The 16,103-nt window shown below is 53.0% G+C and overlaps 2 protein-coding genes across 6 annotated transcripts in view; both read right to left on the reverse strand.

Moving 5' to 3' along the window:
- Speg (striated muscle enriched protein kinase) overlaps positions 1 to 926 on the reverse strand; it is a 55,601-nt gene extending 54,675 nt beyond the window's left edge. For 3 of the 5 annotated variants that reach the window (XM_087206016.1, XM_021244163.2, XM_087206015.1), the window contains exon 1: positions 35 to 924. In XM_087206016.1, coding sequence (XP_087062142.1) covers positions 35 to 413 — 379 coding nt within the window. In that variant the 5' untranslated portion in view covers positions 414 to 924. Of the gene's footprint in view, positions 1 to 34 lie in introns of all 5 variants that reach the window. The other 2 variants (XM_087206019.1, XM_087206014.1) reach the window with 2 other exon arrangements.
- A 5,660-nt stretch (positions 927 to 6,586) lies between these two features.
- Positions 6,587 to 13,869, reverse strand: Des (desmin). Its single transcript, XM_004864526.3, has 9 exons — positions 13,197 to 13,869; positions 12,077 to 12,137; positions 11,868 to 11,963; positions 11,588 to 11,749; positions 11,295 to 11,420; positions 10,675 to 10,895; positions 9,056 to 9,099; positions 7,561 to 7,643; positions 6,587 to 7,365 (listed from the first exon to the last, which is right to left on the reverse strand). Exons 1-9 carry the CDS (start codon positions 13,769 to 13,771, stop codon positions 7,324 to 7,326), a joined length of 1,410 nt encoding a protein of 469 aa, XP_004864583.1. The 5' UTR covers positions 13,772 to 13,869; the 3' UTR covers positions 6,587 to 7,323.
- Between the last annotated feature and the right edge of the window lie 2,234 nt (positions 13,870 to 16,103).

Genomic DNA, 16,103 nt, shown 5'->3' on the forward strand with positions numbered 1-16,103 from the left:
AGCCTGGCCAGACGCCGCCCCTCCTCCCCATTACCTCCGACCTCCAGCACCGTGAGAACCGCCTCACAGGAGGCCCGGCCCCGCTCGTTCTGGGCCGTGCAGCTGTACACGCCGGCGTCCTGTGCCCCACAGCTCCGCAGCCACAGGCAGCTGGGCTCGGGGGGCGCGGGCAGGAGCTGCCCATCCCGGAACCAGCTGAAGCTGGGCTGGGGCGTCCCGCTCACCACCACCCGCAGCCGTACGTCGCGGCCCGCGCACACCGCCGCGTTCTTCAGGGGCCGCAGGAAGACTGGCGCCCCGGCCGCCAGGGCCCCTCCGCCGGGCCCCACCTTGGCCCTCTTCGGGGGCACTCCGGGGCTGGGGGGTGCCCTCGTGCCCGCGTCCTCGCCTCGCGTGCCCCGAGCTTTCTGCATGGCCTCTGCAAGCGGGGCTGGGGGCGGATGCTGGAACTAGGAGGCCACGGGGGCACCGTGGGACGGTGCCCTGGGAGAGGAGTCCGGGGGGCCGGCGGCCTGCCTTCCTGCTGCCCGCCCGCTTCGGCCTGTGCTACCCAGAAGGTCACCAGGGCGGCCGGCGGTTGCGCCTCGGGGGCTATTTTTAGGCCCCCCGGCTCGGGTTGCGAGGGAGCTGTAGAGGGAGGGGGCAGCAGAGGAGGGGACTTGGACTCCACTCGCGCCTTCTCGCCCTCCTCGAGCCCCCTTCGCCAGCCCCGGCTTAGGAGTCCCTGGGAATTGGCTCACGGCCCCTCCTCCATGATGTGTCTGCGCCCCACCACCTGGATCTGGGGAGTAGAGTTACCCCTGGGCTCAATCCCATTTCCCTTCCTCCCTGCTCTCGGACTCCAGAGCCCCAGCCCCACTGGGCTGGTGGAGAGGAAGAGGAATAGCCTGAGAGGTGGATGGAGAGGCAAGTCTAAGGGGCTGAGCAGCGGCTGAGGGCCCAGTGGCCTCCCCAGCGCCTCCATTGCTGCTGGCAAACAGTAAGATCAGGAGCCTGGCAGTCAGGTGGATTCCGGCACCCAGCTGGTCCTGCATTACTGTCTGGTGACATCAAACCTCTCTCAACCTCCAACCCCTCATCTGTACAAATGGGTAGTTGGTTAGGGTTGAACAGGGCAGAAAAGAGTGGGAAGGACACTGTAGGCAGAGGGACCATGTGAGCAATGAGAGACTGTGATCAAAGAAAACCACGTGTTCTGAGAATCGGAGGGGTTGGAAGGATGAATGGTGGTGGGTGGAGAGGGAGGCAGGGCCTGCTGCAGAAGGCTCTGGTTACTACGGTATCTATTCTGAAAACAGGGGGCGCCACCACAGGGCTTTAACAAGCAGAGAAACGACTGATCAGAGCTGTGTTCAGGAGGATCCCTGGGCAGCCAGTGTGGAGAGTGAACTGGAGGTGGGAGGCCTGTTAAAGTGGTGGTCCTTCAAGGGTGGAGCCTGCTAGAAGTGCAGATTCTCAGGCCCCATCCCCAGAGACCTGGGCTCAGCATGGGAATTTGTCCATTTGACAAGTGGTCTAGGTGACTGATCTGTCCAAGGATTGCACTTTGAGAAACATCAAAATAGGACATTATAGCTTTTAAAGTCCAATGGAGACTATTATAATAGCCCAGCTCTGTGTCTGACTGCAGTAGTCACATAGTCACATGAATCTACACAAGTGATAAAACTACATTGAACTAAATGTACATGCATACATACACACACGCATGCACACAAAAGAATGCATGTAAATCTGGTAAATCTAAGGAAGGTGAAGGGACAATATCAAGGTCACTTTCCTGCCGTGATACTCTACTCTAGTCATACAAGGTGTCACCACTGGGGAAAGCAGGTGAAGGGCACACAGGATCTCTACCTGTGAATCTATGGTTGTCTCCCATCCAAGTACTAACCAGGCCCAACCCTGCTTAGCTTCCGAGATCAGCCGAGATCAGGCGCATTCAGGGTGGTATGGCTGTAGACAAATCTATGGTTATCTCAAAATTAAAAGTTAAAAAAAAGTCTCGGTGTTGGAAGGATAGCTCAGTGGTAGAGAGCTTGCCTAGCATGCATGAGGCCCTGGGTTTGATCTCCAGGACAGGAAAAAAAAATTAAGTCCATAAGGGACCCAAGCCTTACCTTGAACCTTGAGGGACGAAGCCTGGGAAGGGCTAAAATGAGCCATGAGTCATTCAGAGATGGGGAAAGTTACTCTTGATCTTGCCTCTTCATCCCCTGCCTCTGTTCTGAGATACTGAAGTCAAAATGGTGTGTGTGCGTCTGTGTGTGTGTGTGTGTGTGTGTGTGTGTGTGTGTGTGTGGTATCCGTGCCCACCATGGTACAGAAGAAACAATTGAAACACTGAATTATGTCCATAGAGATTAAGAGCCTTGAGGAATAATTTTTCTTGCAGTTTGCATACATTAAAGCTTACTGTTTGTGATGTGCGGTTCTGTGGGTTTTGACAAATGCATAGACTCATGCTAGTGCTACCCCAGGACCATACAAAGCAGTTCTATCACCCTAAATATTCTCTTGTGCATCCTCTTTGTGGTCAGCCACTCCCCTGTACCAACCCTTGGCAACCACTGATGGTGAATTAAATTCTACAACATAAACTGAATTCTAAAAAGGTTTAAAGTGTGGGAGAAAGCATTGCAAACAGAACATCAAGAACAAAGAAATAGAGACTGCTTTTAAAAAAGTAATAACCCAAAGCTACCTAGCACTGTATGTCAACAATTGCTTGGAGTGCAGCCTGTGTCTTATGAATGGTGACTGGTTGGTTAGTTGAATAAATGAACCGTATAATCTTGAGTGACTCTCTTAGCATCTTCAAGCCTTGGTTTACTCATCTAAAAATGGGAGAAGCCCAACTCAGGGTTTATTTGTTCATTTAACAAACATTTGTGGGTTTCTACTAACAGACAAGGATTCCTGCCTCCAAGTTGCTTATGCTCAAGAGGAAAGAGATGCAGCAAACATAAGGAAAGTGTAAAGATTATGAGAATGATATAGGTACCATGGGAAAAGCTCAGCAAGTATGTGCGTGTGGTGGGGGATTGAGCTTGGAAACAAGGTGATTGGAGCCAGCCTCCACGGGGAAACACTGGAGCCGATCTTGATCTTGAAGGGTTAGGAAGCACTTGGTACAGACGTCTGGGAGGTGGGAGTATGGCTGGTGGTTCAAGAAGTACCAGAAGGCCAGCAAGGCTGGAGGGTGTGAGGGCAGAGTGGAAGGGAATGGATCAGACAGCTTACAGGGGCCAGATGCCTTAGCATCTTGCAGGCTGTGGCACTTTTATGGGAAATGGGAAGTCATCTCAGAGTTTTGAGCAAAATTACACGATCTGACTTATATTATTGGGATGGCATTAAATTGTTACATTAAATATTAAAATGAATATTAACTATTTAAAAAGGCCTGGCACAGAGCCTGGAACATGGCTTGTCTCTCGCTTCCTTTGTCTCCAACAGGGGCATTCACTGACTTGCACCCAAGGGTCTGTGGGCCGCAGTGAGTCGCCGGTGCCCTCTCCTGGAGGAGCCCGCATGAGCTGTGACAGCTGCAAGTGATCAGGCTCTGGCTGGGCCAGTTGCCCAGGGCAGCTGACTGCAAGGCGCTCATCTGTCCCTCAATGTGGGCCCCCAGTGCCCTGCAGCCTGGCGCCAGGCTGAGTGTATGTGCTGCCAGTCTGCCCTGCCTTTTGGTCACAAGTCTATGGTGTCATGGAAAGAGATCTGGGCTCTGAAGGCCAAGGAGCCTGGAGCCCCATCCTCCTTTGCCACAGAATGCTGTGTGACCTTGGAAGATCACTCCACCTCTCTGGGCCATGGAGCATTTCCTCTAAGTTATAATGATGCACCACATGCCTAACACATGGAAAAATCTCAGTAAATATTCATTGAATCAATGAATGAAGTGTCAGGGGCAGCTATCAGCCCTTCTGGGTAAATGTTTAATTTAGAGAAAAGTAAATAAAAGTGCCCAGTGGGTATTCATTCAAGAAGTATTTAAATATTTAATAAGTACCTACTATGTACCAAGCATTCTTCCAGGCACCAGGGATATAGTGGTGAATAAAATGAATCAAAGTCACCCTTGGGCACCAAAGGTCAAAGATTCATTTGCATTTGTACCCTGGTGAGGCCTGTGGTGAGAAGGAAGGAGAGGTGGGCGGGACGCAGAGGGACAAGGCGGGGACAGCAGCCAGGTGAACAGAGGGGGTAGGAAAGTGCTGACTGGGTCCTCAGCTCTTGGCACAGGGTCCAGCTCCTCAGTCCTTCCTGCTTCGCCTCCGAAGGGGTTCGAGCTGACCTAGGCCTGGTCCTTTGCATCCGGTGGGAGGCTGGTCAGCCCTCTGTGAGTCCTCTTCTTTCTCGATGCTTAGAGTCTTGAAGAAGAGGACTGCAGAGCTCCCCGAGGGGCCATGGAGGTAACGGGGTGTATGTGGAGGAATGTGTTGAAAATCTCGTTGTATGCACATGATCATGTGCAGTTCAAACCTTTTCTGGGGGGGGTCCATTTCCTGGGCTCCCTGGGTCAGCTGGCTGCACTTGTCTATCTGTCAGAGTGGGCCCCAAGGGGACAGGGCCAGGATGGCTCTACTCAGAGAATGCTACCCCTGGGGGACAGTGGGCAGCTCTGGCCTCCTCTCTAATGACAGGTGGGCACAGTTACAGGAGACAGTGGACTGAGAAGGGAGGGCTTTACTTCAGCACCATCTCCAGCTGGAAGGCCAGTGAAGTGGGGAGTTCTCTGACACTGGGGATATCCGGGCAGAACTTGGTCACTGGCCATCACCGAAGCTGGGGTGAGGTTGAGAAGAGAGTTTCTGTACCAGGAGGGTCACTGCCCAGAGGACTTCTGAGGTCTGACCCTGAGAGTGTAAGATCTGTACCTTCCCACCAGCCTAGTAACTAGCATGTACCTAAGCCCTTCCTGGCTTATGAATCCCTTTATGCTTTGTAGAGCAAGTGAGTGCACATATAGCTCATCCAGCAGAAGGAAGGAGTAAGGTTCCAGAAACTTCTCGGGGATATACTCCTCCCCTTTATCCACCAAGGCCCAGTGTCCCCCTCTCCCCGGTGTTTCCCTCACAGAGAGGCCAACTCAGATGCTAATACCTCAAACAAGCTCAAAGACAAGCTGAGGACACTGGGAATGCTGCTTCCGGTTCTGTGTTTTGTGAGAATCGTGGAGTTTCTCTACAGGTTGATAGGGGAATTCTGGGCCTAGAGGGCTCAGTCCATTCCATTGGATAGGGGAGGGAGCAGCAAAGGACCTGAGCCACTAGTGGTAGAGGTGGACCTGGGGTGTACCCAGCTTCTTGAGGATAAAGGGGTCCTTCTTAGAGAAAGGAAGCAACTTGTGAGTGAGGGCTACTTCGAAGGACAGGAATGAAGAGCCACCAGGAAGGATTTTGGAAGTTTTTGGAATAACACAGCAGGGACTTTAAGACTAAAACCTAACTAGCTCTATTTGGCTCAGTTTATCATGCTTCTACGTCTATCCTCTTCCCATCTCCTTTGAAGGACAGCCCCTTACATATGGGAGGAACAGTGTGAAGCCTGAGGCCTACTTGGATCCATCAGCTTTCCTAAATCTAGGATCCACCTGGAATGCGGATGCTTTTTGGAAGGAGGGAAAAGAAAGTGTCCACATCTCTTCCTGATAACCTTGGCTACCCGATTGCCCCTCAAGCCCTCTGTTGATTAAGACTTCCCCACAGCTTTGAAATGCCTGCTTTAACACATGCTAGCATTCCATGTGTCTGTGGGTCTTGTTCTAAACGCTCTTTTATTCCATAATATTTGTATACCTCCTATTCATTAACAAATCTTTAAAATATTATATTTACTTATGTTAATAATACATTTGAATGATTGATGTTATTGTATTCCATTATTTCTTTTTTGTTTTTTGTTTTTTTCATATGTCCTAGATTCCTTCCATCTTTCCCCATTCTCCCGACATTTCCCCTTGGTATTTTCATTGAGATGACAGTGCATTGAAATGGCAGGATCTTTGCCCAGAGGCTTTCTGAGGTCTGACTCTGAGAATGTAAGATCATCAAAGTCACTGAAGATCACTGAAGGCCCTGAAGATGACTAGGATGAACTGACATTTTCAGAGTATTGAGCCTTCTTACCCCAAAACAAGTTAGATCTTTCCATTTTTCTGAACATTGTTATTTTTCCTGAATTGGCCCCGTGCATAGAAAGGCCTTGGAAAGGGTTAATGAAAACAAGCTGGAAACTTTCTTGGGGAAAGGACTGAGGTGGCCTCTATCAGAGCCAGCTGAGGAGCTGCAGCTTTCTTCAAGAGAACAGGAGGTGGTGCCCGTGCCCTACCTCTGAAGGTGGCATAGGTAGTTTAAGGGGGGTAGTCCAGGAACCCAACAGGAGGTATTTGTGGTTCTCCAAGAAAAGCCCCTTGTCCAGCCCCACTGCCCCATTTTGCTACACACATACGGCAGAGCTGGGAAGCCCGGAGGACATCTGCCTGAATAGGAAGGTGGCACAGTCCGTCTCAGGGTGATGTGTGATGTGACACGGCCCCACCCCCGGTCACCCACCAGGTAAGACAGTAGGGGGCCTGCAGTCTTGTGCTCATCTCTTTATTGCTTCTGTCCAGAGCCCCTGCAGTGGGAGGGGCAGTCATGGGAGGTGGAGTCCTCCTGCCAGCCTGAGCCCGCACACACCCTGCCTCCCTCTCCTCTGTTTTCCTCTCCAGCATCTCACCCACCCTCTCTCCTTCTGTGTCTCCTGCTCCCACATCCAGCACCTTCGGGGGTTCCCTCTTGCAGCCCCTGCTTTCTAATCCCACCCTGGGCTGGGGAAAGGAAAGGAAGGGACCATAGTGGCAGTTTCAAGTCCCTCAGTGTCCACAGGGGCTAGTCCCCTGGTCCTTGCCCAGCTTGCTGAGGAGCCTACCCTTTCTCTAGGGCTTGGGGACGGGGAGGTCCATAGGGCTCTGTCCTTACCCTGCAGGTCTCAATATGCTGTTCTGAGGCATTCTCCAAAGCCAGAGGCTAGAGCCCGAGGTCACAGAGCTGGGAGGGGCAGGGTCACAGCTCAAGCTGGGCACCATCCAGCACAAGAGCCTGGCTCACTCCCTTCTAACAGCCAGGACGCATGGTGGGGTTTGCAGAGGTGGCTGGAGTGTTGCCTGGGACTGAGTGGGATGGGGACCATGAAGGGTGGCCAGTGAGAAAGACTTAGAAGCTTGAGGGGAAGGAAGCAAGGTGACTGGGTGTGGCATCCCAGGATGGAAGGAGGCTGGCTGGCTTCAGGAGGTGGTGAGGATGGGGCCAGGACTGTGTCTGAGGCTCTCTAGCTTTACAGCACTTCATGCTGCTGCTGTGTGGCCTCACTGACGACCTGGGGAGGAAGAGAAGCCTAGTCCAGCCTACTGCTGGCCCAGGGGAGCCCTGTGCACCCTGTCCCCAAGACAGCAGGACCCACTCAGCCCCATCCAGCCCTGAACCAGCCCAGCTGGTAGAAGACACATGGCTGACAGTCCTCCCAATACCCTCACAGCCCCAACAAGGATGAGAGGCTAGAGAGAGCACTCACCTCCCCATCCCGAGTCTCGATGGTCTTGATCATCACTGTCTTCTTGGTGTGGACCTCGGAGCCCCTTTGCTCCGGGCTGGTTTCTGTAATAGATCCACCACATGCTCAGTCTAATCAAGTCCAGGCTGGGCTGTTCAGAGCCCAAGTCCATCCCTCTCATGACAGACTTTTAACTTCTTCATTAGGACAGTAAGTAGCTCTTGTCCCTGAGCCCAGTATTGAGCAGGTAGCTCTGCAGACCCCAGGGCCAGTCCTGTAGGTGACACGGGCTCAGGAGCTCATAGACTGCAGTGTGCAAACTGGTGCGGGACTGGGAACCCTGAGTCCCAGGCTGCCCTCCCCTCCTAGCTTCCTCTCCACCTTTGGGCTCCAGGAGAGCCCTGTATGAGTTTGTGTCCTGGAACTCACGTCCCCAAGACAGAACCCCAAAGCCCAAGCTTGAGAGGCTCTTTTGGAGGACCTTTAAGGCCTCAGCTCTCTTTAAGACTCAGAATGTGCAGCTTGATGTCTTCATGAAGGTGAGATGGAGCAGCAGCCACTGTTCACAAGGCTGACTCACTTGCCCTGCTGTGCCTCAATTTCCTTGCTATGGAATGGTAGCAGTGATACTTGCCCTATTGCAGTCACAGAGCTATTGATTTGAAAAAGCATTCAGTGACTTTAAATGCAAGACTCACACCTGGTGTCCGTATAAACAACTAACTGAAAAGAAAGGTCCTGACTTTTATAGGGAGGGTCAAATTTAGGTCCGTGGTATCAGGATTTTGGCATTCAGGAATCTCCTTAGCAAGCAACTAGCCTATGATGAATGTTGTGACTTGTTGGAGTGCAGCGTGTATTTTTCCTGATGGAAATGAACATCGAAGATATAAAAGGTTTGATCTAGGAAAGGAGAAGCTGCCAATGACTCCAACTTGCTTTCCTAGTGTATCATTAGAGCATATTTTTCTGCTCTCTGGGGTTGGAAAGCCACTTGATCTGCATATTACTAATGTCAAGATGGCAAAATGCCCCAAGAGCTCGTTCTTGTCATTGTTTGGCTTTGCTAAGACTTGGCTTCATTTTTTCGAAGGTGCATCCAACATCTTGCTCCCATAAATGGGAGGTGCTCAATAAATAGCTGGAGAGCATTGGGTAACAGGCCAGGCAGACAATGGGCAGCAGGTGCCTTCTAGCCCAGAGTGTGAGCTTTCCCACTGCCAGGTCTCCAGGGACACTCCTGGTGCTTCTAGGGTTTGGGGTTCAGAACACACCCCCAACACTTCAAAAGGTGCAGTAGACATGGCCAATATAACAACACAACACAATAAGAAGCTCTCTCTCAGAAGGTGCCTCACCTGCCTCTACCTAAACTCCCTCACCTGCCTTAGGCAGCCCCCTTCCCCCTGGCACTGGACCCATAGTTCCAGCCTCCCCTCCTGCCTGATCTCAGGCAGTGCCCGAGCTGGTCTCCTGGCCAATGTAGCCCTCCCTCCACCTCCCAGCATGCACTCACCTCGGAAGTTGAGAGCAGAGAAGGTCTGGATAGGAAGGTTAATCCTGAAAAGGGAGAGACCAAGTCCTCAAGTGTTAAGGGTGCTCCCATTTCTCTCTGTGACCACAACAATCAAGGCTCCCCCCAAACATATTCTGCAGCTACCCCAGTCCCTCTGACTCCAACACTCGCTCTGTCCACACTGCATAGGGTGTGGGGTCAAAGGCCAACTTCAGATTCCCAAGAGTTGTCCCTTCTGGAAGGATCAGCCATTCCAACCCCAACCTGCTGGTATGATACCAGGATGTCCCACCCCACGCCACCCTCCAGGACACCAGCATTTCCTTTCTGTTCTGACGATGCAGGATGTCTGGCTAGCCATGAGTGCCCTCTAGGCAGGACAGTCCCATGAGTTGACCATTTACATTCATGCTGGGAAAAGGGAACAGAGCTTTACCACTTTCAAAGTCCACCCTATATACATCATTCTATTCCTGAGCCCTCTTTATGTGTAGGCCATATAGAAACAGACTGGGCACTTTAAAAAAGTCTTTAGATACTATTATTATATATTATTAATGCTGTGTGAGGCTGAGGATTGAATCCCAGGTGTCACACATTCTAGGCAAGCACTCCACCACTAAGCTACATCTCTGGGCTTCATTATTATTATTATTATTATTATTAATTAATTTTTTTTTTGGTATCAGGGATCAAACTAGGGATCTTGCGCTTGCAAGGCAGGCGGTGGAACCACTGAACTAAATCCTCGGCCTTTCTTTATTTTTATTTTGAGGAAAGGTCCCCTTAAATTGCCCAGCCTGACCTCCAATTTTCAACTCTTCTGCCTCAGCTTCTAGAGAAGCTGGAATTACAAGCTTGTACCACCACACCTGGCTTAGATATTATTTTTATGAATATCAACGAGTACCATTTTTTGACATAATGGACCTGTCTTAAACTGAGATTCAATTTACATACAGTGAAACGGACAGATCTTTAATGCGCATTTCAGTGAGTGTCAGTCAATGTCTATATCCATGTATCTACCAGCCCACATTTCTACAGAACATTTCTGTTACCCAGAAGCTTTACTCTTGTCTCTTTCAGTTGTATATTGTTTCCGTGTCTAGATGGAGGTGGTAATCTGAACATGACACCTGGGTCTTCCCTTGAGCACACACGTGTGTGTGTGTGTGTGGTGTGTATGCATTTCTCTCCTCCTCCCCCCTTAGCCTGTCTGTGTGCAAGCTTTCTGTCTGTTCTCTGTCTCAGCTTGTCTCTTTCTGCCCCTCCCTTTCCTTCCTCATCATTCCCCACTCTGCTTTCCTCTCTCCCTTGACTGGCAGTAATATTTTATTACTGATTGCTGAATATGATTTTATGCTGCTGGTTCTTAATTCTAAGAGGAGGGAATACTTATATTTCTCTCTTTATAAAAGCTGTTAATTACATCACTTTTTACCCAAGTGGCCTCGGTTAATTCTTTCCAATGAGCAGAACTGTGGTTCCTTGTATAAAATTGTTTCCAGGTCTCATTGAGGCGATCCAGAGCCCCTAGGGGAGGACTCTCCCTTCCCCACCCCCCACCCCCCACCCCCCGCCCAGTACCCTAATCCAGCCCCTGCCTCGCTTCTCACCGGCTCTCCTCGCCCTCCAGCAGCTTCCGGTAGGTAGCAATCTCCACATCCAGGGCCATCTTCACATTGAGCAGGTCCTGGTACTCACGCAGGTGTCGGGCCATTTCGTCCTTGAGGTGCCGGATCTCCTCCTCCAGGCGTGCGATGCTGTCCTGGTATCCACTGGCCTCACTGGCATAGCGGTCCTCCAGCTCGCGCATCTGCCTCATCAGGGAATCGTTCTGTGGGGGGAAGTCAAGGACAGACTCAGAGCACATGCAGGGAGGGGACCAGAAGAGAAAGGGACACAGCCTTGGGGCTGGGAGGCAACTTCAGATGGTCAACTCCAGGAATTTTCAAATGAGTAGCCAGGGAACCCTGCACCCAAATGATGTCTTATGGATACTCAGAGAATAAGCCACATAGAAGGGACCTCCTGTGTTCAGCCCACACGGGAGATGCTACCAGAAACCTTCCGATTCCGTAATGCCCTGCTGGGAATCCATCATCCAGCTTTATCCCTGGTGTAGACTTGAGGCAATGGAAACTCCGAGAGGGTTTGTGATGAGCCCAAGATCACAGGGAAGGTGTGAGCTGCAGACAAAAAGGGGCTGAGCTTTCAGAGGTGGGCAGGGACTCACGGTGCCCTTGAGGGCATCAATCTCGCATGTGTAGGACTGGATCTGGTGTCGGTATTCCATCATCTCCTGCTTGGCCTGGCGCAGTGCATCATTGTTCTTGTTGGCAGCCTGGGTCAGGTCAGATACCTAAGGGCAGAGAGACAACCCCTGAGATGAGGAAGAACAGGAGGCAGGTAGGGTGGGGAAGGGAGCACAGAGACTCTGGGTTTTCCCTCCTCCCCATGGATGGAGCCATAGGCAGCACCTACAAACTGGGGTGCAAGGTGACAGAGTCCCCAGGCCAGGCCATTCACCTTGGACTTGTACCACTCCTCAGCTTCAGAGATGTTCTTAGCTGCGATGGTCTCGTACTGAGCCCGGATGTCCCTGAGGGCGGCTGTAAGGTCTGGCTTGGACGTGTCCATCTCCACCTGGATTTGCTGTTCCTGAAGCTGGGCGTGCAGCTCACGGATCTCCTGCAGGTTGTGGCTGGGCTTCAGTCCTCATCCAGGCCCCCCAGAGCACCCTCACAGCCCATTCCTGGAACCTTCTTACTTTCCAGCAGCTTCACCATGGCCTAAGGACCCTTCATACCTCTTCGTGCACTTTCTTAAGGAACGCAATTTCCTCGTTGAGAGATTCGATTCTGCGCTCCAGGTCAATACGCGCTAGAGTGGCTGCATCTACATCCTGGGAAAGGTCAGACAACAAGGACAGGCTCACAGACAGCCCAGATGGGCAGAGGGAGGCTGGCCAGGGGGGATAGAAAGGAGAAGACTGCAGGGGTAACAAAGACAGCTTACTGCACGGAAGGCCGCCAAATTGTTCTCTGCTTCTTCTTTCAGCTGAATCTCTTCTTGCAGCCTGGCCAGGACAGACAGAAGGACAGACAGCTGAGGGAGTTAAGGCAGCAGTGGAGATGATCACTGAGGGTAAAGTCAGCAGTGGAGATGACAGGCTAGGGGTGGGTCGCACTGAGAAGCCCTGGCTGCTGAATAGAGACCAGAGGCCCAGAAAGAGAGTGGCAGAGGCTCCGCCCACCCAGGGAGGGGACAGGAAGTAGCCCAGTCTCTGCCCTGGAGCCACGCCCTTGAAGTCTATGTCCCCACCAGACTATGACCTTCCTGAGGTTAGAAAATGTGTCCATTTTCTCTACCTCTGTGTTCCTTGTTCTCAGCTCTAGCCTGGTCCATACAACTGCTCAATTAATGTTTGTGACTTTTGTAGCAGGAAGGTGACTCTGCCCACTTGGGTAAACAGAAGCAGGACCCATAAATACTCTGCACTCAGCCTTTTCCTATTGGATGCCCAGTGGAGCATACACCCAGTCCTCCCAAGCTTTTGGAGGGCCACGTCCCGCTATCCACACTCCCAGCTACTCCGGCCAGTGCGTCCACTTGTGAAATGACACAGCCTCAGCTAGGCCTGGGGGCAAAGTTTCCTCTCCCCTTCGCTCCCCTTGCGTGGTCCCCAGGGAGTCCTCAGAGCCGAGCTGAGAGCTGTGCTTCCCTACCCCAGCCTTTCCCAGCCTGCCCAAGGTTTGTTCTTAGCGCCTATCAACCACCCACCAACTGTGCCACAGCTCCCTCCAGCCCATTTGCCTGCCTGAGACCCACCCCGCCCCCAACCACCGCTACTCCAGCAGCTTGGGATCCTTTTAAAGTGGCTGCTCCCCGGCCCTGGGCCTCCCAAGGCCTCCCAAGGCCCCCCATTTCTACCCCTTGATCTATCTCCGCAAGGAAATCTTTCTATAGGGAAGGGGCACTGGGTGAGACCTGGGCTTCAGTTCCCCTTGGGGGACACAGGGGACAACCCCCTCCAAGCATGAGGTGGGATAGGAACACTGGCCCCGGAGGAGGGTGCTGACAGCCGGGACCCTGCCTGCGTGCCAGGTAAGTGGGTCTGGGAGCACCGGGCCCTCACTTGGCCTTGAGCCGCTGCAGTTCGTCGATCAGGTTGTCGCGCTCGACGTCCACGCGGGCGCGCTGGTTGGTGAGCACCTCCACCTGGCGCCGCAGCTCGCGCATCTCCTCCTCGTAGAGCTCGGCGATGCGCGTGGGCTCGCGGCCCTTGAGGCGGTTCACCTCGGAGGCGAGCACGGCGTTCTGCTGCTCCAGGAAGCGCACCTTCTCGATGTAGTTGGCGAAGCGGTCATTGAGCTCCTGCAGCTCCACCTTCTCGTTGGTGCGCGTGGTCAGGAACTCCTGGTTCACGGCATCGGCCAGCGAGAAGTCCAGCATCTCGCCCGCGCCGTAGGAGGGCGCGCGGGTCGCCCCCAGCCGACTGGCCCGCAGCGACCCCAGGCCCCCAGCCCCGCCCGACGTGCGCGACACTTGGTACACGCGGGATGTCACCGAGCTCGAGGAGCCCTTGGTGCCAAAGCCTGAGTGAGGGAACACGGGCGAGCTCAGCGGGGAGCCGAGCGAGAAGCCCGGGGCCCCGCCGAAGGTGCGGCGGTAGGAGGACACGCGCTGGCTGGAAGAGTAGGCCTGGCTCATGGTGGCGGCGGCGGCGGCGGGCGAGGCTGGGCGGGCGCACAGAGGAGGCAGCGGGCGGCGGACTGCCGGCTGGAGAGTGGATGCGGCCAGGGGAGATAGAGCCCCTAGCCGGAGGCACTATTTGTAGCCCTCCTGACATCAGCCCCCGTGGCCCCTCCCTTGACAGCTGCAGGATCCCGCTGTCCTGCCAGGAAAGGGAGGCCGCTGGGCTGGCTGTGGGGGAGGGGAGGCAGCTCCCCAGCACGCGCCCCGAGCCCCTGGGCCCCTGAGCCGGCGGGGCGCTATGCGGGGCTGAACGCTCAGGAGATCGGTAGAGGGCCGCTTCACCAGGGCAGCCAGCCCCATCCAGCCCCTGGGTGCTTTCCTAATCCTGGGGTTGCCAAGGAGGAGAGCAGGCTTTGGACTTCCATTTAGGTTGAGGGTTTTCTTTTCCCTCTAAAGAGAAATCTGGGGTCATTTGAAGGGACACGGCCTGTACCCAAGAAAGGCCTCAAACCACCTAATTTCTAAAGATTCTCTAGAAGTTGCAGAATTTGGGGATAGCTTGGGTGAAAATCGGGAGTCCACCAGTCAAACCAGGGGCTGGCTCTCGAAGCAGGCAGGGAGGGGCAGAGAGCAATCCTGGCCAGAGTCTCCCTGCCCATGTGTGTCTAGTGGCACCTGGGTTCTGGGTCTGAGCCTCAGTTTCTCCCTAGGTGCATGTAGTCCCTCTCCCTCCCCTGTGCCCATGGAGAGGACTCCGAGTTTGGAAGCAGCAGTGTGATTTCCAGAAAGGTTCTGATGTGCTGTCAGTTTTCGATTGCTGGGTGTGGTCCCAGCCCTGCACCTACTCCCCTGGCTCCTGCCCCTTTGTCCCAGTCACTCCCTGATTCATCCCCCTATTCACACCACCCACACCCACTCATACTAGGGGTTTGTGTTTTGTCAGGAGCTGCGTGTTACCCCAGCCATCTCCCTGGCAGCAACAGCTGCCAACCCAAAATACCAGCGGTGGTATTTATAGAGGAGAATGCATGGGGCTGGAAACAAGGTAAAGGAAAGGCACCTGAGGGGTAAGATGGTCAAGAAAGGCTAGGGGCCACAAGCCTCAATCACTTCCCACCCCTACAAAGCTCCAGACCCCCAACAAGAATGAAGTCCCAAAGAGGGCTGGGCTGTCCCTTCACAGCCCCCATACCGTAAGACACTCACTGAGCCCTAAGGATGGTCACACTTCTTCATGAGTTCTGGCCTTGTCTCTACACATCTACCAGGCTCTCTACAGGCCTCTCTTAGGCCTGACCTCAGGAATGCAAGCCCTGGAACAGAGCATTGGATGGGGAGCCTGCAGCTAGTCCTACCCCATCCCTGCCATCAGCACAGGAGGAGTTACTAGAAGGAGTGTTGTTTGCCTCTCTGAGCCTCACGGTCCTCAGCTGTACCTTGGGGCAGGCCAGCCTCTGATACCTACCTACCCTGTAGGGATTCGAAGAGGCCCAGACAACAGTAATGCCCACAACAATAATAATAACAATAATAAAACACTACTTTCCATGTCCTGACCATCTACCGGATGCCAGTACTGCTGTGAGCACTTCATACCTGTGACTCCCAGTCCTCCAATAACCCCGTGCAGTAGGGACTAGCATTATTCCCATTTGATAGCTCAGGAGACTGAGGTATCTGACTCCAGAGCCTGAGCTTTGGCTCCAGGCTTGGTATGACTGTGCCAGGTGAACTGCAAAGGGCTTTGTTACTGCTGCCTTTTCAAAGCCCTTTCATGTTAAATGTCTAATTTTTATCTAAGAGACAATCTTATGAGCTGGATGGGAAGTTCGAGATATTCTTATCCAGCCTTCGAGTCAGTGCAAGCTGTCGTGTTCTGGTTATTTTTGTGCCTCAGCTCCTAATCTAGACTGTATGCTCCAGGAGGATTTTAGAAGCACTGTGGATCCTTAACAAAAGCCTGGCGGCACCATCCATTGTCATTGTCATTCAAAGTAGCCCACAAGGGCTGGGGATTTAGCTCAGTGGTTCCGCAGCCTGCCTGGCAAGCTCACGGTCTGGAGTTCGATCCCCGGTACCAAAAAAATAAACAAACAAACAAAAAACAAAGTAGCCCACAAGCTCTTCTTGCCCACCATGTATTTTGATGACAAAAAAGCTGCATCTCCTCCCTGTCCCCACCCAATCCTCAAAAAGCACATACTTGTGATTTTGCATTCCCCCTCACTGCAGTGATTGGCTCAATGGCTGGGCCTGGGCCTGAGGAGGGCCAATCAGAGACTTTCTCTGGGATTTATAGATGGAACTGGGATTGCGAAACTGGAGCCTGTGAGGGCTTTGTTTCCTA

The sequence above is a fragment of the Heterocephalus glaber genome, unplaced genomic scaffold, assembly GCF_053883595.1.
Source record: "Heterocephalus glaber isolate CG9 unplaced genomic scaffold, H.glaber_assembly_v1.0 deba00000621, whole genome shotgun sequence".
Classification (NCBI taxonomy): Eukaryota; Metazoa; Chordata; class Mammalia; order Rodentia; family Bathyergidae; genus Heterocephalus; species Heterocephalus glaber.

Coding starts and splice junctions, on each gene's coding strand:
- Des (XM_004864526.3), bottom strand. CDS start 13,771: ATGAGCCAGGCCTACTCTTCCAGCCAGCGCGTGTCCTCCTACCGCCGC. Junction 12,138..13,196: donor CTGCAGCGGCTCAAGGCCAA/GTGAGGGCCCGG, acceptor TGTCCTGGCCAG/GCTGCAAGAAGAGATTCAGC. Junction 9,100..10,674: donor CTGGAGGGCGAGGAGAGCCG/GTGAGAAGCGAG, acceptor CTCCCTTTTCAG/GATTAACCTTCCTATCCAGA.